General features: G+C 39.8%; 1 protein-coding gene across 1 annotated transcript; it reads left to right on the top strand.

Annotated features, from left to right (window-relative positions):
* Positions 1-783: 783 nt before the first annotated feature.
* Positions 784-17955, top strand: LOC115363303 (myosin heavy chain, fast skeletal muscle-like). Its single transcript, XM_030057417.1, has 39 exons — positions 784-987; positions 1070-1213; positions 1354-1510; positions 1622-1649; positions 1732-1843; positions 1943-2035; positions 2126-2189; positions 2344-2442; positions 3876-3979; positions 4070-4208; positions 4291-4409; positions 4506-4655; positions 4750-4920; positions 5020-5326; positions 5451-5530; positions 5638-5725; positions 5803-5920; positions 6044-6167; positions 6253-6389; positions 6958-7213; positions 7350-7592; positions 7901-8077; positions 8172-8317; positions 12994-13084; positions 13180-13569; positions 13683-13809; positions 13891-14009; positions 14154-14350; positions 14442-14625; positions 14722-14887; positions 14974-15098; positions 15244-15552; positions 15633-15836; positions 15927-16052; positions 16161-16331; positions 16467-16571; positions 16674-16769; positions 16873-17004; positions 17938-17955. The coding sequence occupies exons 1-39, from the start codon at positions 784-786 to the stop codon at positions 17953-17955; spliced, it is 5820 nt and encodes a 1939-aa protein (XP_029913277.1).
* Positions 17956-23428: the final 5473 nt, after the last annotated feature.

Raw genomic sequence — 23428 nt, 5'->3', positions numbered from 1 at the left:
ACCTAAATTTAAATTGATTCTTATACTGTCCTCTTACGCTACATTGCAAACTATTTTGGTAATTCCCTCCAAATTGTAATGATCCAATGGCCGCATATCATTGTGATCCTCTGTCTTTTTACATATACATGAAAATATACTGATGTTAACATGATGCACTATGTATAGCATGACATTACGTGATATGCAAGAACGATAACATGATACTCTGCATGCAATAAGCAATAAAAATGTCAACATAACTTGACCAAACTGAGCAAGGGAGTCATAAGCGAGCAGTCCAACCCTCTATATAAAAGCCATCTCAGAACTCCTCCACCAACTGATAGGCTTCCAGCAAAGGTGAGTGCCTTAACATCTGAGTCTACGCCTCAAGCCATTGTGATATGTGATTACAGACATATTGCAGATTTACAGTTACCATAGAACAATTTCTATTTTAAAAATCAAAATATATATTCATTTTTAGACATGTATATAGTTTAGTTTTAGATTTTGAAAAAAAAAAAAAGTTTTAATATTGCAAAACCAATGGTAAACAAAATACAATGGGATTTGTGAATGATCTGTGACTATTAATTTATCTTCTTCTAGATTCTGAGGCCAAAAGAAGTAAATATTCATTATTTGCTGGAATTAATTAAGGTAACCGATACTCTTTCAGAAAAACAAGGAAATCATATTATTATTACTTGACCAACAAATTATTATTAAGCCATTTATTACTACTATATCAAAACTACACAATCTTTGTCATGTTTCAGTCTCCACTCAAGTGCCACCATGAGCACAGACGCGGAAATGGAGCAGTATGGTCCTGCGGCCATCTACCTCCGCAAACCAGAAAAGGAGAGGATTGAGGCTCAGAACACTCCATTTGATGCCAAAACTGCCTTCTTTGTCGCTGAACCTGAGGAGATGTACCTCAAGGGTAAACTTGTCAAAAGAGAGGGTGGCAAAGCCACTGTGGAGACTCTTACAGGAAAAGTATGTGCATAAAAACTCTTTGTTAATAATGTCATTTTTGTAAAACTTTACATTAAGTTTTTTCACTGTATTTGGTTTTCAGACCATCACTGTGAAAGAAGATGACATACATGCCATGAACCCTCCAAAGTTCGATAAGATTGAGGACATGGCCATGATGACCCACCTCAACGAGCCTGCCGTGCTGTATAACCTCAAAGAGCGTTTTGCATCATGGATGATCTATGTGAGTTTCCAAACTAATGTATTAATATGTGCCTTTACATATAATTTACAAGTTATACATCACAATATATACAGCATGTTTTATATAAATATAGGATATATTCTCTAACTGATTTCATTATACTGTCTGTGCTACTGCAGACATACTCTGGGTTGTTCTGCGTTGTTGTGAACCCCTACAAGTGGCTCCCCGTGTACGATGCTCAGGTTGTGGCAGCATACAGAGGCAAGAAGAGGATTGAAGCTCCACCCCACATCTTTTCCATCTCTGACAATGCCTATCAGTTCATGCTCACAGGTGAGATTAATGTCTCTGGGTTTCAAAATCTTGACATTACACCTAACAGTAGATGAGATTACACCTAAATGCAGCAGTTAAATGAAGAAATCATTTATTTTCATATTTTAGATCGTGAGAACCAGTCTATCCTTATCACGTGAGTATGATACAGGACCAGTGTATATACACTCTCTTGTAATAAAACAGAATAATCTAGAGAACAATTCTCTTATTTCCAGTGGAGAATCCGGTGCAGGGAAGACTGTCAACACCAAACGTGTCATCCAGTACTTTGCGACAATCGCAGTGTGTGGAGCTAAAAAAGCAGAGGCTGTACCTGGCAAAATGCAGGTAAACTTGTTTGTCTTTGCTGAGAATCTCTCTCAGAGAGTCTACTGTCCATGGATTAATAATACAGCCTACATAATATATTCCACTGTTTTCATGTAGGGTTCGCTGGAGGATCAAATCATTGCAGCCAACCCTCTACTGGAGGCTTATGGTAATGCCAAGACTGTGAGGAATGACAACTCATCTCGTTTTGTAAGTGACCAAATTATAAAGCTCCACACAACTTTTTTTCCTTTTGGTGTTGCTAAGAATCATGCTGATATTGTTCTAATGGATTCATAGGGTAAATTCATCAGAATCCACTTTGGATCTTCTGGCAAGCTGGCTTCAGCTGATATTGAAACATGTAAGTAATACTTACAGGTAGTGCAAGGAGCCACATGTGTTTACATAGCCACTTGGGAGAAGAAAAGAATCCTAAAAATGTAATATACAATCATAAAATCAGTGTCACATTGTTATGCATTCATAAAACCTATAATTTAATTTGAAATTCACAGATCTGCTGGAAAAGTCCAGAGTGACCTTCCAGCTGTCTGCTGAGAGGAGCTACCATATCTTCTATCAGCTAATGACTGGCCACAAACCTGAGCTTCTGGGTATGTTAGATAGCCTATATTTATAACTGAGAGAATTTCATGGTAGAACAGTGTTGACCATGATTTGGCAATGGTAAAGGTTTAAACCTGTAAAATGCAACAGCTTTATGGTAATATGAAAGAGAACACTGATCTTTGATTTTGCATTGACTGTAATTGGTCACTAACTCATTGTGCCACCATTCAGCCCACCTTAAATATATACATGTTTGGAATTTGGGGTTATTTTCCAAGTAGCAAATCTGAGGTTAACTTTGAATTGTCTCTGTATGAGATATATTATGAGATATATCACTGCTACATATACAAAATCAAAAGAAAATATCCCTTGTTATACATGCCTTAGAAAAAAAAAACACTATGGGTCTGTCTCAATCGAAGGGCTAGATGACTTCTAGGTCGCAGCCCATGGTGCCCACGTAGGAGGCGTCCGACGTAGGTGCCGATATCAGGTATCCCGGAACTAAAAGTTTAGTGAATTGGGACGGTGTAGCCTGCGGAGGATTCCTACGTCATTATTATCGAGGCTCCCCAAAGCGCATTCGAGTGATGCAGCGTAAAATGCCGAAGTATGCGCTGATGGTTGCTATGGAAACATCATGCAAAATGCCTATCTAACTCATCTAACTAAACTTGCATTTCCAGGCGTTGTTGGGATACAGTTAACAGCTAAACCGAATCTATGGTGGTAATTATAGGCATGAAAATTTATAAAAACGTCATGATATAAACATTAAGACGGTCTAAAACATGCTTAATAATTCTAGCAACGGTGGCTGATCCAGAAATTCAACCGGACCGAAAGGTACCCTGGGAAGTAGGCTGTAATGTTGGCCACGAAGCATCGTGGAGGTGTATCCTGCAAATTAGTCAGAAATAGGCTGCATCTGTGGGCTGCATTTGCAGGACCCTGCGTGGTAAAATTGAATTGGGACAGCACTTGTCGCGCCGCCGTGACGTAAGCAGCCTACAAATACGACCTAGGTAGCGTACAGCCTTTGAATTGGGACACAGCCTCTGTATACAATTTGATAATAGTCAGTCAGTCTGTTTGATAAATATCTGTTGTTTTTTTGCTAGTTGACCAAAAAATATCTGTTGAAAGCGCATGTTTACTGACTTTAAGCATAAATGCACAATCTATCAGGACATCTGTGACAGGTCATGTCGCCTAACAAGTTTATGAGTTAATGTTGACAGGGAAATATACTGTGATTCAAACAAATATTGCCTCTGAGTGACGGACCAATATATTGACAGCTGATATAAGTATCAGCTGATATTAGCTTTAAATAGCAATATCGGTATCAACACAATACTGTTTTCACTGCCAATATTTGGATGACTGTGAAAATGTCACGTTACCCTATTTAATAGGGCTATGCCACTTAATACAACAGTAAGGAATATGTATTTTCTCTAATATCTTCCAGAGGCTCTTCTAATCACCACCAACCCCTATGACTATCCAATGATCAGTCAGGGGGAAATAACTGTCAAGAGCATCAATGATGTGGAAGAGTTCATTGCAACAGATGTAAGTGACATTTCATTTACACTGATTCACATTACACAAATCTTTGTCAAAAATGTTCCTGATTAAAATTTCATATAATGTGTATTCCAGACTGCTATCGACATCTTGGGTTTCAATGGTGAGGAGAAGATGGGTATCTACAAGCTGACTGGTGCTGTGATGCATCATGGTAACATGAAGTTCAAGCAGAAGCAGCGTGAGGAGCAGGCTGAGCCAGATGGAACTGAGGGTGATTCTAATAGTATTGTTTTGTATGGCATATATCAAACCTGTGCTGTGTATAGTGTGCTAAACTGATTTCTTTCCAACAGAGGCTGATAAAATCGCCTACCTTTTGGGTCTGAACTCAGCTGATATGCTGAAAGCTCTGTGCTACCCCAGAGTCAAGGTCGGAAATGAGATGGTGACCAAAGGTCAGACCGTGCCACAGGTAAAGGAGCTGATATACACTGATAAATAAATAAACAATGCATAAACTACATAATAGCTTAAAAAGAGGTTTTGAGTCCTATGTTTTTGATTCTAGGTCAACAATGCTGTCATGGCTCTATGTAAATCTGTCTATGAGAAAATGTTCTTGTGGATGGTCATTCGTATCAACGAGATGTTGGACACAAAGCAGCCAAGACAGTTCTTCATTGGTGTGTTGGATATTGCTGGATTTGAGATCTTCGATGTGAGTTAATTACAGTAATAACACTTGAGCACTAGCAAAATGTTGAAAATTCTTGTTATCGACTTCACTGATTTCAAATGTAATATTTTTACAGTTCAACAGCTTGGAGCAACTCTGCATCAACTTCACCAATGAGAAACTGCAACAGTTCTTCAATCACCACATGTTTGTCCTGGAACAAGAGGAATACAAGAAAGAGGGCATTGAATGGGAGTTCATTGACTTTGGTATGGACTTAGCTGCCTGCATTGAGCTTATTGAGAAGGTAAGCAAAGTCTCTCCAGCACAACTGATTTCTGAATTTGTACATTTGTACAACATTTTAATTCTTAATTCTCTTCCATTTGAACTAAATCTCCATCAGCCAATGGGCATCTTCTCCATCCTTGAAGAGGAGTGCATGTTCCCCAAGGCCTCAGACACAACTTTCAAGAACAAGCTGCATGATCAGCATCTTGGCAAGACCAAGGCCTTTGAGAAGCCTAAGCCCGCCAAGGGCAAGGCCGAGGCTCATTTCTCCCTGGTTCACTACGCCGGTACAGTGGACTACAACATCACCGGCTGGCTGGACAAGAACAAGGACCCCCTGAACGATTCTGTTGTTCAGCTCTACCAGAAGTCTTCAAACAAACTCCTTGCTTTCCTATATGCATCCCATGCTTCAACTGAGGGTAAGAGGTTAATCTGTTCATTCACAATTCAAAATTGCAGGTTCAACTTGGATATCAGTGTGAACAGTAGATATAGATGTATTCATTTATTAACAATGTAAAAAAAACAACAACTGGAAAACAGAGGCTTCTGGAGGTGGCGGCAAGAAGGCCGGTGGAAAGAAGAAGGGCGGTTCCTTCCAGACTGTATCTGCTCTTTTCAGGGTATGTTAAAAATCCACATTGTTTAAGAACAAGGATAAAGGCCTGTCTCAACATGATCTCTAGTCTTGAAACAAAATTTGTTTTAATGAAAAATTTTCATCTTCCAGGAGAACTTGGGCAAATTGATGACCAACTTGAGGAGCACTCATCCTCACTTTGTGCGCTGCCTGATTCCAAATGAATCAAAGACCCCAGGTAAAAACAGCTACTCATTAATACAAAATATAAATGTACATATGAATGTTACTGAATACTTTTTATACAATGTTTAGGTCTCATGGAGAACTTCCTGGTCATCCACCAGCTGAGGTGTAATGGTGTGCTGGAGGGTATCAGAATCTGCAGAAAGGGCTTCCCCAGCAGAATCCTCTATGGTGACTTCAAGCAGAGGTGACCTATCCATGTTTCACTGCCCAAAGCCTGTGCTGAGTAACATGAGACATGTAAGCCATATAATGTCATTGTGCTGTAAATAAAAGCTTTGCTTCCAATGGATCATTTTTTCTCCCACAGATACAAAGTATTGAATGCCAGTGTCATCCCCGAGGGACAGTTCATTGACAACAAGAAAGCTTCAGAGAAACTCTTGGGCTCCATTGATGTGGACCATACTCAGTACAAGTTTGGACACACCAAGGTTCATTTTTGTAATAGCTTTTACTTGCATCTTCTGCTATATTAGTGCATACTGATGACCAGTTTCTTTCACTTAATCAATACAGGTGTTCTTCAAAGCTGGTCTGCTGGGTACCCTGGAAGAGATGAGAGATGAGAAACTGGCTGAGCTGGTGACCATGACTCAGGCTCTCTGCAGAGGATACGTCATGAGGAAGGAGTTTGTTAAGATGATGGAAAGGAGGTAGGATCACGAATACAATGCATTAGATTGTACTCCAAATAAATACTAACTTATAAAAACTTTCAAAGTGTTCAAGTATGGTAAGTTACTACGTTTGTGGTAATTCAAATATTCCCAATTTATAGATAGCAAGTGTTAGTGCTGTCACCATCTAAAATCATTATGAACAATTATATTACACTTCAGTGTGTCTATAAATTCATAATCACTTTCCTCTTCCCCCTCAAACAATTTTATACTATCCAGTGATAATTTTCCTATTCTTTCGCAAGTATCTGGAATGTGACTATGAGGACAGTACCTGTAACAGATTACAGATACACTGTAGATGTGAGCGGATGTATGCTTCCCACTAACAAACCAAATATTATTTAATTGAGTCACAAAATCTCTAAATTAACAAAATCTAAATTCTCTGACATGCAAAATTGTGGTAGTGTCATTATAGCTAATACAATAGACTAAGAGTCCACTGATCCAGGAGTCTTGACTTTTTGGGTACCTACATAAAATTCCATAGACAGTAGAATGTAAGTGTCATGTAAGTGTGTCTCCATTCTCCTTTCAGAGAATCTATCTACACCATCCAGTACAATATTCGCTCATTCATGAATGTGAAAAACTGGCCATGGATGAATCTGTACTTCAAGATCAAGCCACTTCTCAAGAGTGCTGAGACTGAGAAGGAATTGGCTCAGATGAAGGAGAACTACGACAAGATGAAGACGGATCTGGCTAATGCACAGGCCAAGAAGAAGGAACTGGAGGAAAAGATGGTTTCTCTGCTGCAAGAAAAGAATGACCTGCAACTTCAAGTGGCTTCTGTCAGTGAAATATAAGACCAGATATGCTGTTTTCTTTTATTATTGTTGTATCAATGGCAATTTGTAGTGCACTATTTCCATTTTTTTCTATATTTTTCATGAAAATTGCTAATAAATACCACATATGATCAAATAGGAATCTGAGAATCTCTCCGATGCTGAGGAAAGGTGTGAAGGGCTTATTAAGAGCAAGATTCAGCTTGAGGCCAAACTCAAAGAGACAACTGAACGACTGGAAGATGAGGAAGAAATCAATGCTGAGCTGACTGCCAAGAAGAGGAAACTGGAGGATGAATGTTCTGAGCTAAAGAAAGACATTGATGACTTGGAGCTCACCTTGGCCAAAGTGGAGAAGGAGAAACATGCCACTGAAAACAAGGTTTCTTTCATTTAAAATATCTTTTATGCATATCCATATATATATATATATATATATATATATATATATATATGGGACTGGACCATTATGCAAAGTTTGGTGAGTTTTCATTCATGGGAAGTATGATTTCCTTGGAAGAAGAAAGAAGGAGAAGAAGAAAGAAATATATATATATATATATATATATATATATAGATAGATAGATAGATAGATAGATAGATATAATAGAATAATTTCTATTCATGTTTTCATTCATAGCAAATTGAAATTATTGTTTAAAAATCACAAGTTTTCCATGCCACTATTAGGTGAAAAATCTGACAGAGGAGATGGCATCGCAAGATGAGTCTATTGCCAAGTTAACCAAGGAGAAGAAGGCCCTCCAAGAGGCCCACCAGCAAACACTGGATGATCTCCAGGCGGAGGAAGACAAAGTCAACACTCTGACCAAGTCCAAGACCAAGTTGGAACAGCAAGTGGACGATGTGAGAAAACTGTTATTTCCAACCCTTGTTTTTAAGATACCTGTGTCTTATTACAGACTATACACTAAATAACCTCTGTTAAAAACTGTAACAGCTTGAGGGTTCACTGGAGCAAGAGAAGAAGCTCCGCATGGACCTTGAGAGAGCCAAGAGGAAGCTTGAGGGAGATTTGAAACTGGCCCAGGAATCCATAATGGATCTGGAGAATGACAAACAGCAATCTGAAGAGAAACTAAAGAAGTAAGTAAGAAATTATAGCTGCTGTGCAGCGATGGGTCGGGTCTGGGCATTTTTAGGTAATTCTAAGCAACAAGCAGAAGAATATAAACTTAAATACAAACTGAACTGAAAGACACACATGGTAAAAAAGGGGCAGGACACAGGCCTGGAGGGGACAGATGATTTGCCAAAACACAACAAAGACATGCAACACGGGGGCGGGGCTGAGACAATGCAGGGCAGGTGTGAGGACGAACAAGCTGACAAGACTATGGAGGAACAATAGGGACAAAATGAACACAGCAGACTAATTTACAATAAACATTATAGCTGCTGCACAGCAATGATCAGGGCCAGGCAATTTTAGGCAATTCTGAGCAACAAGTAGAGAATAGGAAGATGAAAAGAAAGGTGCCATTCTTATGTGCATTTTGCATTAGCTGAGGCTTGAACTCACAGTTTCTGGCATGAAGGACAAGGCTTTATCTCACGGAGCTAATTGGCAAATGTCAATTCATATGAGGCTTCACACATTGACTAAGCCAGTCACATGATAGCAGCCGCCTATGATGATCAGGCATGGGACTAGACCTTTGTGCAAAGTTTGGTGAGTTTTCGCACATGGGAATGTTGCACAAGCTGAGGCTTGAACTCACAATCTTTGATGCCGCGGACTGGCTTCTATCTCACTGAGCTAAAATTTTACATGTAGCTTCACAAATGGACAAAGCCAATCACTGACATGCAGGACAGCAGCCATCCATGCATGGACAGATTTTAAACAGCTGCTGTCAAAAATTCAGTTGTTAGGACAAAAATCTAAAAATACACATATTGCATCTAGACAGCATGGAGATGTTGATCATTTGTTTTTAACAATAACTGATTTGCTCCATAAATGAAAAACTGATGTTTAAAAATGCCATTCTTGCATTGACTCCAATTGTTCATGAGAGCAAAATTCAAAATGCTGTCAAAAATTGAGTTTTTGAGATACAATTCTGAAATTTACCACACATCATCTACCCTGACTCCAAAATTTTGTCCATTTTTTTTCATGAACATTGAAGATTTATTTAGCAAGAATTTGCAGGTATGTTTATAGTAGCATTTCCAGTCAAACATTTTGATGCACTGTAGGCTCAATTTTTGATAAATCAAAAATCTGAAAAACAATGTTTGTGTAGGACTGTCTAAAGATGCTCTGTAGCAAGTTTGGTGTCAATTGAGCAAAAATTGTGGGAGGAGATAGGTTTAAGACGTTTTACAGTTTTTGAAAAAAACAGTGATGAACTTCATAATTTTTAATAAGTTTAAATGAACAAAAGTTTCTTCAGTTTTGGGGCTACAGTTTGATGAAAGTTGCAAAGCTGTAGCATGTATGGTTGATTTGTTATGAATTTTCAAAGTTTTGAACTTTAGAGGCTTGCTGTAGCGCCACCATCAGGACTATTGGCTTGAGTTTGCAGCTGAGGTAATCTGGCATGGGACTGGACCTTTATGCAAAGTTTGGTGAGTTTTCATTCATGGGAAGTATGATTTCCTTGGAAGAAGAAAGAAGGAGAAGCAGAAAGAAAGAAAGAAAGAAGACCTGGAAATATAATAGTGTCCTGGCAGCTTAGGCTGCCCGGATCCTAATAATTAATAAATGCTTGTTCTCTCTCATAGTGATACCATAATAAGATGTAGGCCTATCAGTTTCTTTAATAATGAGGTTTGTAGAAACTGGAAATGATATGAAAATGCAATGCATGGTGTTGCATGCATTTCCAAACCCTTTTTCCTAAAACCTGCTTACCCATCATCCAGCCAAACCCCGTTCCTCTCAACCATCCCCTCGCCTTGAGCCATATCCCTCATCTAGGATCTCCAGTAAAGATTTATGAGATCAGAGATGAGCTACATGTAATAACAAGTATGAACAACATTTGCAAATATAAATGGTCATCTTTATAACATGTCTATGATTTTTCAATACATTTCAGTAAGATTCAACAGTAGCTATCCTTGCATAAGAGAGTTCTCAGTCTTACTCCCATACCTGTTACATGGGGAAATTCTGAGCAGAGTAGAGTTGAAATATTAAAACTAAACATTGACCTTCTGGGCTCTAGTTTCCCGGCGCAGCGCAGGGTGGCGCAGTGAGGCACACCCCGCGCAGAGCTAGTTTCGACCAGCGCAACGCGAGAGGCGAACGGTTTCCAAGTTTCACATTCCGATGTGCGCCGAGATGGGAGTGGTGGCGCAGCAGGGGGAGGTGTCGACAGATTCAGCTTGGTGCAGTGACAGTTTCGTGCCAAAAGGCTTCGCCGAGGTGTGCCAAAAGCTCGCCTCCTGAAACCACGTCTACTTTCGGCGCAAGGCGCAGCGGTGCCGGCGCAGTGGAAGTTTGGCTGGCAGGCGCCAGTGCGCACACGTCACCACAGCCTCACAGATTGTCAGACACATTAACAATGCAATAAATAACCACAAAAACCACTATTCAATGCTACTATCTCAATCAGCACATAAATGTATCTCCATATCGACTGTCCCGTCACAACTGATGTCAGATCAAAGGAGATTGGCACCGTTTGGCAGCGTAATGGAAACCCAACCTGATCACCTGTCAGTCAAACAATGTATCCAGTACGGTGATGTCTTTTTTCCAGTCATGGTGTCTGGCGCTGCTCATGTTAACAACACAGTTCTTCTTCCATATATATAAATATTCCACTCTGGGTTTTCGTTATCCGGTAATCACCGGACTATGACTGGTAAAATCTGCCAAAGTCCGGTAATTTTTAAATGTGAAAATATTCACAATTTGAATTTTATTAAACAGTCAATTTCCACGTAATTTTATTTATAATTTAAAAAAAAAAAATAGACTGCGTGATCCCTGTCTCCGGTGTACCAGAGGAAGAGAGAGAGGGGTTTTTTTTTTCTGCAGAACCGGATCAAAACAGCGCAGCGAAGTCGCCTAGGGGAGAACAAGGTCACAAGACTGATGCGCATTGCAAGTTGCGGAGAGACACTTGAGACTTTCAATTTTAATTCAGCTGCTGAATTAAGTTTTTATTGCATCTATTTGATTTCAAGTTGGCAGCACGCCGCGTTATTAAAATGATATGAGCCTGTTTTTTTGCTTGCAAATTGTAGTTGCAATTATTTGCAATTGTATGCAATGTTCATGTTAAAAGAGCACAGGCTTGTGCAATATTTATTTATTTATTTTAGAAGTTACGCACGTGAGTCAATTGACGGCACTAATTTAATTTGATACAGCCTGCTTTTCAATAAAAAGATTACGCTATAAATTGACATGCCTTGATATCATTCTTATATAGCCTGCATATAATTTTAAGCTCAGTAAATTCAGATAATATTTGACCGGAATTTCAAACATTTGTCCGGTAAATTGAAAACCTGCCGGTCACGTTGTCCGGTGCCAATTTTTTCTAACGGAAACCCTGATTCCACACATATCGAAAATGTAAAATGCATCGTTTTTTTGCCAGACACTGGGCGTTTAGAACAGCAAATGTAAAAGCTTTCATGAACCGGATTTTGTTTTAATCTCTAGTGTGTTATTGCATCAGTAAGTGATGGAGTCAAAAGTTGCAAAACAAACATGTAGGCTATTTATATGAATATAGCGAGGATTATTCTTTGAGGTAAAAACATTCATTAAAAATGGGGGCTTCACAGTAAAATTTATATTTGCTCTTAAAAATCAATAACTTTAACAGACGGTGACAGAGCTGGAAAAAGAGAGATGCGAGGCAGGTAGGTATGGAAAGACAGGGGACTCAGGAAGATGAATTTAAGGATAGATGCATGGATGGATGGATAGATGGACAGATGGATGGCAGGTAGCTCCAGCAACATTGCAGCAGCCAAGACTGGCCTCACTGTTCTGAGTGCGTGATGCGGCTGCTCTCTTCGTCCATGTCAAATGTGTAGTCTTCCAATACGCCTTCGCGCAGCGCATTTTAAAGGCAAGGACAGGGGCTCATTTGATTGGTTTAAAGTGAATCGGCTGTGTCAAACCCACTCCACGCCTTCTCTCCTCCCTTGCGCCGGTAGGAGGAACGGCGCAGTAGTTGCACCAAGGCGCACGGCGTGCCAAACTTGCAAAATCCACTTGGCCACACCCAGTTGCTGCGCTGCGCCCGCACCTCACCAGGTCTGCGAAACTAGAGCCCTCTGTGTCTAAATTACAGCTCAATGGGTAAATAGTGGAGGAAAGAAGTGGAATTCCACAATACAACTGAATAATTGATGGATGTACTGAAATTTTGAGGTACAAGCATTGAGAGTAGGGTTTCTCAACTGAGCACCTTTTTAGTAGGATGTCGAATGCCATGGGTGGAAGCCAGAGTCCTGCACCAGTCCAGTTTTACACATTTGTGTCCAACCCAAACCCACAAAGCTCAGTACTGATGACGATTAGTGTATGGATTTGATCACTTTTGGTATCTGTCAGGCCAGTAAATTCCCATTGTTATTTTGTTTGTTTGTTTGTTTGTTTGTTACTTTTTTTCTCAATAAATTTCTAACATACAATAGCATCTGGGATTACCAAAGTTGAGAATGGTCTCGATAAGAATGACCAGAAATAAAATAAAAATTTGGAAGCAAAAGGCATGCTTCAGGTGTGGGACATGGTAAAATAAAATGTGCTTATTTATTTATTATGTGTTGTTCACATTAAGGAAAGACTTTGAAACTAGCCAGCTCCTGAGTAAGATTGAGGATGAACAGTCCCTTGGTGCTCAACTTCAGAAGAAAATCAAGGAACTCCAGGTAAAGTACAAGAACAGTAGAACAAATTTTGTAAATGAAATCATGAAGGTTTGTTCAACTCAGACTTGGTGACATTACTATCACAAAAATTGTAGGCTCGTATTGAGGAGCTGGAAGAGGAGATTGAGTCTGAACGGGCTGCCAGAGCCAAGGTAGAGAAACAGAGGGCTGATCTCTCCAGGGAGCTTGAGGAGATCAGCGAGAGACTTGAGGAGGCTGGTGGAGCAACAGCTGCTCAGATTGAGATGAACAAAAAGCGTGAAGCTGAGTTCCAGAAGCTGCGTCGTGATCTTGAGGAGTCCACCCTGCAGCATGAAGCTACTGCAGCAGCTCTCCGCAAGAAGCAGGCTGACAGTGTTGCAGAGCTGGGAGAGCAGATTGACAACCTGCAGCGTGTCAAGCAGAAGCTGGAGAAGGAGAAGAGCGAGTTCAAGATGGAGATTGATGACCTCTCTAGCAACATGGAGGCTGTTGCCAAATCAAAGGTGGTATTTGTTTTACATATATACAATATCAGGAAATTACCAGAACAAAAAATGTCAGCAGTTACATTGTTTAATTACATAATTTTAAATGTACTAACTTTTATTGCTGATAGGGCAACTTAGAGAAAATGTGCAGAACTCTTGAGGACCAAATGAGTGAACTCAAGGCCAAAAATGATGAGAATGTTCGCCAGCTAAATGACATGAGTGCACACAAGGCACGACTTGCAACAGAGAACGGTGAGTGAACTGTTATGAAAACCAGTTAGTGGATGGCATTCAACAAGTTCATAAATAACAAATTTTCATGTTATCACTCAGGTGAATTTGCTCGCCAGCTGGAGGAGAAAGAAGCTCTTGTATCCCAGTTGACCAGGGGCAAGCAGGCTTTCACTCAGCAGATTGAGGAGCTCAAGAGGCACATTGAGGAGGAAGTGAAGGTAAGTTAAAATGTGTTAAATCTTCTAAATGTTTGCCTTTTTTTACAACTGATTTTTTTTTTTTTTTTTTTTATGAACCATTTAACGGTCATGTGGATCTGTAAAAGTGTTGCCTAAAACAGATCAAACTAAATATTTTCTTAGGCCAAGAATGCCCTGGCCCATGGTGTTCAGTCAGCCCGTCATGACTGCGACCTGCTCAGAGAGCAGTTTGAAGAGGAGCAGGAGGCCAAGGCTGAGCTGCAGCGTGGCATGTCCAAGGCCAACAGCGAGGTGGCTCAGTGGAGATCCAAATATGAAACTGATGCTATCCAGCGTACTGAGGAGCTGGAAGAAGCCAAGTAACCACAGAAGTTTTTTTTCTCTTTTGTTGAACAGACTCAGTCCATATATTGACAAAACCTAGAGCTTAATCAATCTGTTCATTTACAGGAAAAAGCTTGCCCAGCGCCTGCAGGACGCTGAAGAATCCATAGAGGCTGTGAACTCAAAGTGTGCCTCTTTGGAGAAGACCAAGCAGAGGCTGCAGGGTGAGGTAGAGGACCTTATGATTGATGTGGAGAGAGCTAATGCTCTGGCTGCTAACCTTGATAAGAAGCAGAGGAACTTTGACAAGGTAAAACACTGAATAAAAAGCTTAATTTAGGAAAAACAGAAATTAAGTTAATCATCAGAATTTAGCTTAGACTTTTATTTAACCGTGTATGACTAGGTTCTTGCAGAATGGAAACAGAAGTATGAGGAGAGCCAGGCAGAGCTAGAAGGAGCTCAGAAAGAGGCTCGTTCTCTGAGCACTGAAATGTTCAAGATGAAGAACTCTTACGAGGAGACACTGGATCATCTGGAGACCATGAAGAGAGAGAACAAGAACCTGCAGCGTATGTCAACCTCTGTTTACTGCTAAAAATAATCATCCACTATTATGGTTGAATTACAATGTGTATATTCTGTTTTTCTTCTGTAGAGGAGATCTCAGACCTGACTGAACAGCTTGGAGAGACTGGAAAGAGCATCCATGAGCTGGAGAAAGCTAAGAAGACAGTTGAGACTGAGAAGTCTGAAATTCAGACGGCACTGGAAGAGGCAGAGGTAAAATATTCTGGATAACATATGTCCAGTTGGATCAACTCAATATAATCCTGTATGAATATGAAATTCAACAACACATCTGTAATGTATTTAATCCTATTGGTCTTTGACAATCTTATCTTTTCATAAATAATTTGTCCTAAAGGGTACACTGGAGCATGAGGAGTCCAAGATTCTCCGTATTCAGCTTGAGCTCAACCAGGTCAAGAGTGAAGTTGACAGGAAGCTGGCAGAAAAGGATGAGGAGATGGAGCAGATCAAGAGGAACAGCCAGAGGGTGATTGAGTCCATGCAGAGCACTCTGGACGCTGAAGTCAGGAGCAGAAATGATGCCCTGAGAATCAAGAAGAAGATGGAGGGAGACCTGAATGAGATGGAGATTCAGCTGAGCCATGCCAACAGGCAGGCTGCTGAGGCCCAGAAGCAACTCAGGAATGTCCAGGGACAGCTCAAGGTAATGAACCTTCAAGCAGTAATACATATGGCTCCTAGGTGAGCTGAGGCATTTACCATACATTTCTTCTTTGTTTTCAGGATGCTCAACTGCACCTTGATGATGCTATCAGGGGACAGGAAGACATGAAGGAGCAGGTGGCCATGGTGGAGCGTAGAAATGGCCTGATGCAGGCTGAGATTGAGGAGCTGAGGGCTGCTCTGGAGCAAACAGAGAGAGGCCGCAAAGTGGCTGAGCAGGAGCTGGTTGATGCTAGTGAGCGTGTGGGACTGCTGCACTCTCAGGTTTGTGGTTAACAGTTAACAAGTATCACATCCCTTCAAAGATATAAAAGCCATGTCTTAAAAATACTGTCTTGTTTTTTTCATAACCAGAACACCAGTCTTCTGAACACCAAGAAGAAGCTGGAGGCGGACCTTGTACAAATTCAGGGTGAAGTGGATGATTGTGTCCAGGAAGCAAGAAATGCTGAGGAGAAGGCCAAGAAAGCTATCACTGATGTGAGTTTACATCTCTGTCACTGTTGTCTTCGCTGCAGAGAAAACATTTAACCGCAATACAACAACAATATACATGTCAAATAATTAATGATATTTCTCTCATTTCAGGCTGCCATGATGGCTGAGGAGCTGAAGAAGGAGCAGGACACCAGTGCTCATCTGGAGAGGATGAAGAAGAACCTGGAGGTCACAGTCAAGGACCTGCAGCACCGCCTGGATGAGGCTGAGAACCTGGCCATGAAGGGTGGCAAGAAGCAGCTCCAGAAACTGGAGTCCAGGGTAGGTATATAATTGCTCACAATTTGGCAGTTTTTCAGCCTAAAAATCACATTTTCTGTGATATGGAACACATTCTACTCATTTTTTGCATTGAAGCCTTACGATATTTTGATTCATTTATTATTCATATTATAGGTGCGTGAGCTTGAAAGTGAAGTTGAGGCTGAGCAGAGACGTGGAGCTGATGCTGTCAAAGGAGTCCGCAAATATGAGAGGAGAGTGAAGGAGCTGACCTACCAGGTACTGTTTGCCCTCTTAAATAACTATCACAGTTTATCCTTCATTCATTCTGTCTCTCATTCTCTCATATCCCTTATCACTAAAAATCTCTCATCTCTTCAGACTGAGGAGGACAAGAAGAATGTGGCTAGACTTCAAGATCTGGTGGACAAACTGCAGCTCAAAGTCAAGACCTACAAGAGACAGGCTGAGGAGGCTGTATGTCAAATACATTCTTTGATATAAGAAATTAATTTAGAGATTAATTCATTTTTATTATGTGTTGCCTTACACAAGAAATATAATTTAATACTTTACACAGGAGGAGCAAGCCAACACTCACCTGTCCAGGTTCAGGAAGGTGCAGCATGAGCTTGAGGAAGCTCAGGAGCGTGCTGACATCGCTGAGTCACAGGTCAACAAGCTGAGAGCCAAGAGCCGTGAAGCTGGAAAGGTATCTCTGGCAATGATAACATAAGAATTGTACACAATTACTTGAAGTGATAGTAATATTAACAATTCTCCAAGGCACAGTACAACAAAGAGAGACCAAATAGAAAGAGAAACATATTATTTACTGGACAGATGGAAGCAAAAAAAAAAAAAAATCCCAGTAGATAAAAGTGTGGTCAAAATACAAGTAAACTGTATCAAGACCTAGTGTATCATGAAAATGAAATGAATGATGCCATAAGTTTGTCAAGCTAAAGTAGCTAACAAGCTTACATAGAAGGCTTTAAGCTAGAACTGAATGGTTTGAACGTGAAAGTTCAGCTGGGCTAACTAACTGAAACCTCTCTTTGTAAAGCTAAATTGCATTTTTCAGTTTGTTACAAGATTTTACTAGATTTCATTTTAGCTCCCATCTTACCCAATTTTTTCTCAGACTTCAGTTTTACATTACTTAGCTTACACTCAGCTCCAAATTTATAACTGTTTCAATTGCCAGGCACTTGCACCATCATCAGTTGTCTGTCTATGCATGTCACATATAACACTGGCGTCATCACTAATAGCTGCATGATTATTAAAAACCTTTGTTTCTTTCTTTTCAGTCTGATGCTGAGTAGAGAAGACAAGTTCAAGGCCCTCTGATGTGTTCATAAAATATGGACTACATGGACTACAATAAAAACTGGCATTTCTTCATAAACCTGCCTCATGCTTTTTCTTTTTGTGAATGAATAAATGAATGATTTGACATCACCAAAAATCAAGACAACACAATGGTAATAATAATCAATAACGAAACAAAAACTTACCTGTACAGTGCCCTCGCTCTTTCAGCCTGTACCTTTTTAGTATAACCAGACAGAAATCCAAACGTGTTTTGCTCAAACAAGTGATTTGCCTAAACTATATCAGAGCAGCAGGAGTAGGTGCACAGAGCAGAGATGAGCAATAAGTAAACTACAAAGAGAGAAAAAAGCTTCTCTAGCCATTCACTCTTCTTCCACTGCTCTTGTCTGTACAACAGTGAGGAAATAATGAGTGGGAAAATAATAACTGCTTATTAATTCTGATGTACTTCATCGATTTTATGAGTTTTTGTTTGTGTTTGTCTTATTTTTATTTTATTTTATTTATTTATTTATTTTTTTTTACTATTTTTATTTTCTTCAGAGCAGTAGATAGTGGCCTAAGACAGCCAGGCTATATGAAAAGATATAAGATAAATTGCAAAAAGGCTGGATAAAACGATGATACAACTGATGATACTAATACTAATGATACTACTCAACAAAAAAAGGCTGGCTCCAAACACCAATCATCCTCTTTACCCATCCACCATTGCTCAGTCTGGCTCCAGCTACTAGTGAGTAGCCAAAGTTAATGAGGGAACACTGCGTGATAAATGGAAAGGGGTTGTTTGGACAGGGATTGCAAATCCGAGGGCACGGATTCATAATTCAAGGGCACAGATTATGAATCTGAGAGCAGGGCTTATTATAAACCGTAGGGTTTATGACTCCGAGAGCAGAGCTTATAAACCGTAGTTTTCTAAACCGAGAGTACAGATTTTCACATGGCCCTTTCCTCAGCTGAGTCCAGGAGGGCTCCGTGTAATGTAAATGTACATTATTCAAATTTGTTAAGTCAGGGAAATGGTTTTGGATAGGTCAGTAAGCAACCTAGCTAGCTTACTTAGTAGGCCTACTATTGATGCACATGCTTTTCCTTTTTCTTTACATTTTGAGCCGTGTTTTTTATTCTGTAGGAGTTAGGCACAAGTATATGGATAACATCATGGAAAAGGCTGGACACAAAGAGTGTACGTCAGCTAAAATCCCCTGGCGTTGCTGGTTAAAAACCGAGTGCGGTTCAGGGTTTTTTTTTTTTTTAATATATATACAACCTACAACCAACCGTTATCAGAGTCTAATCCTTCCCACCAGACCCGCTAAAATATGCGTTAATTCACCAACCGCAAACCTCCATATTTAGCCAATTTAATGTACCTGCCTTATAGCCATATTTGTACAATTACCATTTCTCCATTTAATAGTCCGCCACATAGTCAACCGTTGCCTCTTCTTAAAAACAAAAGAAAAAAAGAAGAAAAAAAAACGGCTTATAAACAGAAACTACGGATACCACTTAGGAGAAAAAAACTGTTGGTGACAACTCAACACTAAAACAGATGCATTGAATCAAACAGCGATGGTAAGTTGATGGTAAAGCTACGTGTATGTGTGTGTGTGTGTGTGTGTGTGTGTGTTGGAGAGAGCGAGATAGAGAAAGAGAGAGGGGGGATAAAAAACAGTAATGCTAACTAGCTACTCAAAGATAAAGACGCTGCATTTTTCAGTCAGGGTCAACATTCCTGGGCTCAATTTCTGGGCTCTCTCGTCATTCCCAGTGAACCACGGCGTTAGATTCCCTGGATGAGCTTTGGATGAGGCCCCCCGAGGTGGAAACAAAGCCCACACATGACTCGGGAGTGTGGCACACAGCCAGAAAAATCGTGGTCCTTTGGCTCCACCTGATTGTCATTTCAGTCAGTGAAGTCCAAGTTGGCTCTGCTTCCAAAAGTAATTCCCCTTTTGAAGCATGTACGGGACATTTTGATTCATCAGAATATCAGTCTGTTTCACCAGTGAGTTAAAATAACAATAATTGTGATGATGATAATAATAATAAAAAGCCATACAATCAGGCTCACCAAAACCTCTAAACAGTAAGAGAATACTGTCTGTTTTTATTATGTAATGACAGCTGGTGCTTGTTCACAAGTTGAGTCAATTATCTTGATATCATTTCATTACAATTGTAAGCATGCAAACACTCTATTGCGGCTACCTCTTGGCCAGGCCGCCCGGTGCCCTGAATGCTCACAGCATGACTCTCTGAATAAATTAATATAAATTCTAATGGCGCTTGGAATTTATGAACGGTCCAGCTTGGTGCCACGGCCAGCTCTGTGCCAGCAGTGCCCGGCTGTAAACACATCCGTTGCGTTGACTGCTTCAATTCAAATGATGTGTGCTTAATAATTCCATATTCCCTTCTTTGATTTTACAGCTGAATAAGAGACAGCATGCACCTGAGACCCTTCAGCAGTGGTCATAAAATATAAATTATTATGTGCAACTCACTTCAGTCAACTTCTCTCAGCCTGTATGTATTTATTTATTTGTAGATTAGCCACTAGGCCCACATTGATCCTTCCTCAAGTCCATACTCCACCAAGGCTGGACTTGAGTGACTGCCCATGCTCTTGGAGCAGGTATTAAGGGAGAGGAAATCTGACAGGTGGTTTGTTCTTAGGGACGACAATCATTTCTCTGAATCATCTCAAATGGATGTGCCTAAAGATAATAATACCAGCAGGAACAAATGGACAGCAGTCAAAGGTGAGCCTCTTGCCCTTGTAAAATGGCCCTCAGAATTACAAGAATAGCAACATCTGACCCACTGAAAGCAAGGTCTCCAGCCACAGCCCTCCTCCTTTTCTAGATGAAAGATTGATGAAAATCATAAAGATATATTAAAACTTGTGAGCAAAATAACTGCAGTGTAAGATTCTGCATGTCCTTTTGATGTAGTGTGACAATTAAAGTTAAGTGCTGATACACCCCCTTCTGATGAAGAAAACACTGGTGTGTATACACCAGCTCCACTTAGCTCTTATCTCCCCCTTGTTTTCACGTTTCCTTTCACAATTTTTTTTTTTTTTTTTTGCAAGATTTAAGTGTTTTCCACCTTAGGATTACCCTTTTTGGGTGGTGTGGCTCAGGAGGTAGAGTGGTCGTCTCAGAGGGTGCCTGATTCGATCCCCGGCTTCTCCAGAGTGTGTCGAAGTGCCCTTGAGCAAGACAGTGAACTACTTTACTGCTCCTGATGGGCAGCTCAGCAGCTTACATGGCAGCCTCTGTCATCAGTGTGTGTGTGTGTGTGTGTGTGTGTGTGTGTGTGTGAATAGGTGAATGTGAGGCATACATTGTAGCGTGCTTTGAGTGGTTGGTAGACTAGAACTGCAGTCCATTTGTCATTTACTTTGGGGGAAAAGTCCAGGAGTCTTCTGTCTCGGTATTGCCCCCCTTTCAGGCAAGACTCTTATGTGAACCTTTTGAGGCTTCTCCTCCCCAGGCATGTTTGGCATGTTTTATTTCAGTTCACAGGCTCCGTGCAGAGGCCCATGTATAAGTACCTACTGACAGAGAGACAAAGGTGAAGGTTGCCCCTGAGACTTCATGGTGCCTTGATTCTCCACCACCTGACCAGCTGCTTACCCCACCTCCACACTCCTTACATTTTAGAGACTGATTTCAATCCTTCCTTATACCTTCCTTCTGTATAAATAAAATAAAGAAGATAGAAGCAGACTGAAAGCAGTGTTTTCAAATAGACAGTAAGCATTAAAAAAGTAAGCATTAAAAAAGGAATTGTGTTTGTCTCACTATAAGCCTAAAAATATAGCATTATAACATTATAATCAAATAAGACCTTTTCAGCACAATTACTGATTATTATGTCTCGTCATTTTTTAACAATATCATTCAATTTCATATAGTTTCGGAATTTCATAAGTACCACCATGTCTGATCTGCAACCTTAATAATTTAAAAACGAGTCACTAGTAGAAAAATATAAGGTTCTAATGAGTATAATGAAGTTACAAAGCTGTTTTTGTATATTATTGTTTCAGCCCACCACCCACTAGCACACAATGCCACAAGCTGAAACAGCTGGGGCCCCCTGTTTTGTCAGGACTTAGACAGGCCAATAAAGGACCTTATGTTCACCACATGGTGTGCATTGAGGGCACAGCTATATATATATATATATATATATGTATATGTATCAACTATTGGTCACACTCTGCTTGGATAGTCACCTATAGATATTCAACACAATGTTAATTTATGTACATGTTTAAAAATCAGAATATCAAGAAGCCATAAATTATATTTCAGTTGACATTTTGGTTGAAGATGTATAGGGGACTATCCAAATAAAGTGTGACCCAACTACTTTTCTTAGATCACATAACAATTTATAAATCCAAATAGTATGTCTAGTCTGAGATGGGGAAATTAGTTTTAGTGGGAAGAGGCTATTAAGCAGCCTGATTTAACCCGTCTGTTTTTATTTGTTATATGATAACTAAAAGTCTTTAAATTGGTGGAGTCCAAGGCAAATTTACACAATGTGGACATTTAAGATTTGTAATCATACAAATTAGTTTTACATACCTGATTGTGAAAGCTGTACAAGTGTACAAGTATAAAATATTGTTTATTCTTTTATTATTGGGGGGAAAATGACCACATAGGAAAACAAACAATTGTGGAAATCTTAAAGTCCCACTCTCAGCTACTTGAAATTTTCCTTAAGGAGGACCATCTTCTTCGTGGCATCTTCTGTTTGTATGACGCACAAGACAATGAATCACTCTTGCTCCTGTCCTCGCTGTTTTATTTATATACACGTAGATATTTGAATTGTTTGATTGTCCATTAGTCAACACAGAAATTTCCTGATGGTCGTACATTTCCAGTTTAAATATAGATGACTTTCAGGGAGATTTTTTTTTTATCTTGTTTGGTGCAAAAGCAAGAACAATACAATTCTTTCAACAATAAAGATCACAAAACAACTAAAAGCCTTTTGGAAGGATTTTTAAATAGTATTCAATATGTGCCCTCCTCATTTATCATTACATTCAAGTTTCAACAGGTCAGCTTAGCTCACTTAATCTTGATACGTTTTTCATTCATGGTTCCATTACCGTCTTGGCATCTCTAACATCTTGTTTATTGGCACAGGACTTATTTTGGGTTTTATCCCAGCTGAGATGGCAACTGTTCAGCCAGTTCATTCCAAGGCGATATGTAATCCTCCTTCAGCTTTTATGGAATGGCGTTCAGCCTCAATTTTATTTCGGAAATCTGAGATGTGTGGTTGTGCTGCAACAGTATACCAGTGACATTTAGGTGCTTCTCCAAAACCACAGTCCATGTTTGCTCTAGTAGGAGATTAAAATAACTACAATAACTACAATGTAGACCATTAACAATATGACATTGTTAAAACAACAACTTCATTCATTGAAATAAACAGTTGTTAAAGCAGGCTGTGCAGTTAAAACACCCTTTTATTTCTGGTGTACTAACCCTATCAGTGTTTTCTTTATAAATGTGTTAATATTTATGACATTTAAATATACTGTGCTATGTTATCTATAATTTTACACACCACTATAAAGAATTATGTGCTGTAGGTGTTAAGAATCTAATTAAATGAACTCTTTTTTATCAGTCACATTGAATGGAATGGCTTTGACCCTCTGTTTGATTGGGCCATAGAAATCTGATATGTGTGAATGCCCTTCAGCTATACACCAGTGACATTGTGGTGCTTCTCCAAAACTTAGG

The sequence above is a fragment of the Myripristis murdjan genome, chromosome 8 (assembly GCF_902150065.1).
Source record: "Myripristis murdjan chromosome 8, fMyrMur1.1, whole genome shotgun sequence".
In the NCBI taxonomy this organism is placed as follows: Eukaryota; Metazoa; Chordata; class Actinopteri; order Holocentriformes; family Holocentridae; genus Myripristis; species Myripristis murdjan.
This window is presented reverse-complemented; position numbering and strand designations above follow the sequence as displayed.

Coding starts and splice junctions, on each gene's coding strand:
- LOC115363303 (XM_030057417.1), top strand. CDS start 784: ATGAGCACAGACGCGGAAATGGAGCAGTATGGTCCTGCGGCCATCTAC. Junction 13,570..13,682: donor AGGCTGTTGCCAAATCAAAG/GTGGTATTTGTT, acceptor TATTGCTGATAG/GGCAACTTAGAGAAAATGTG. Junction 16,332..16,466: donor TCCAGAAACTGGAGTCCAGG/GTAGGTATATAA, acceptor TTCATATTATAG/GTGCGTGAGCTTGAAAGTGA.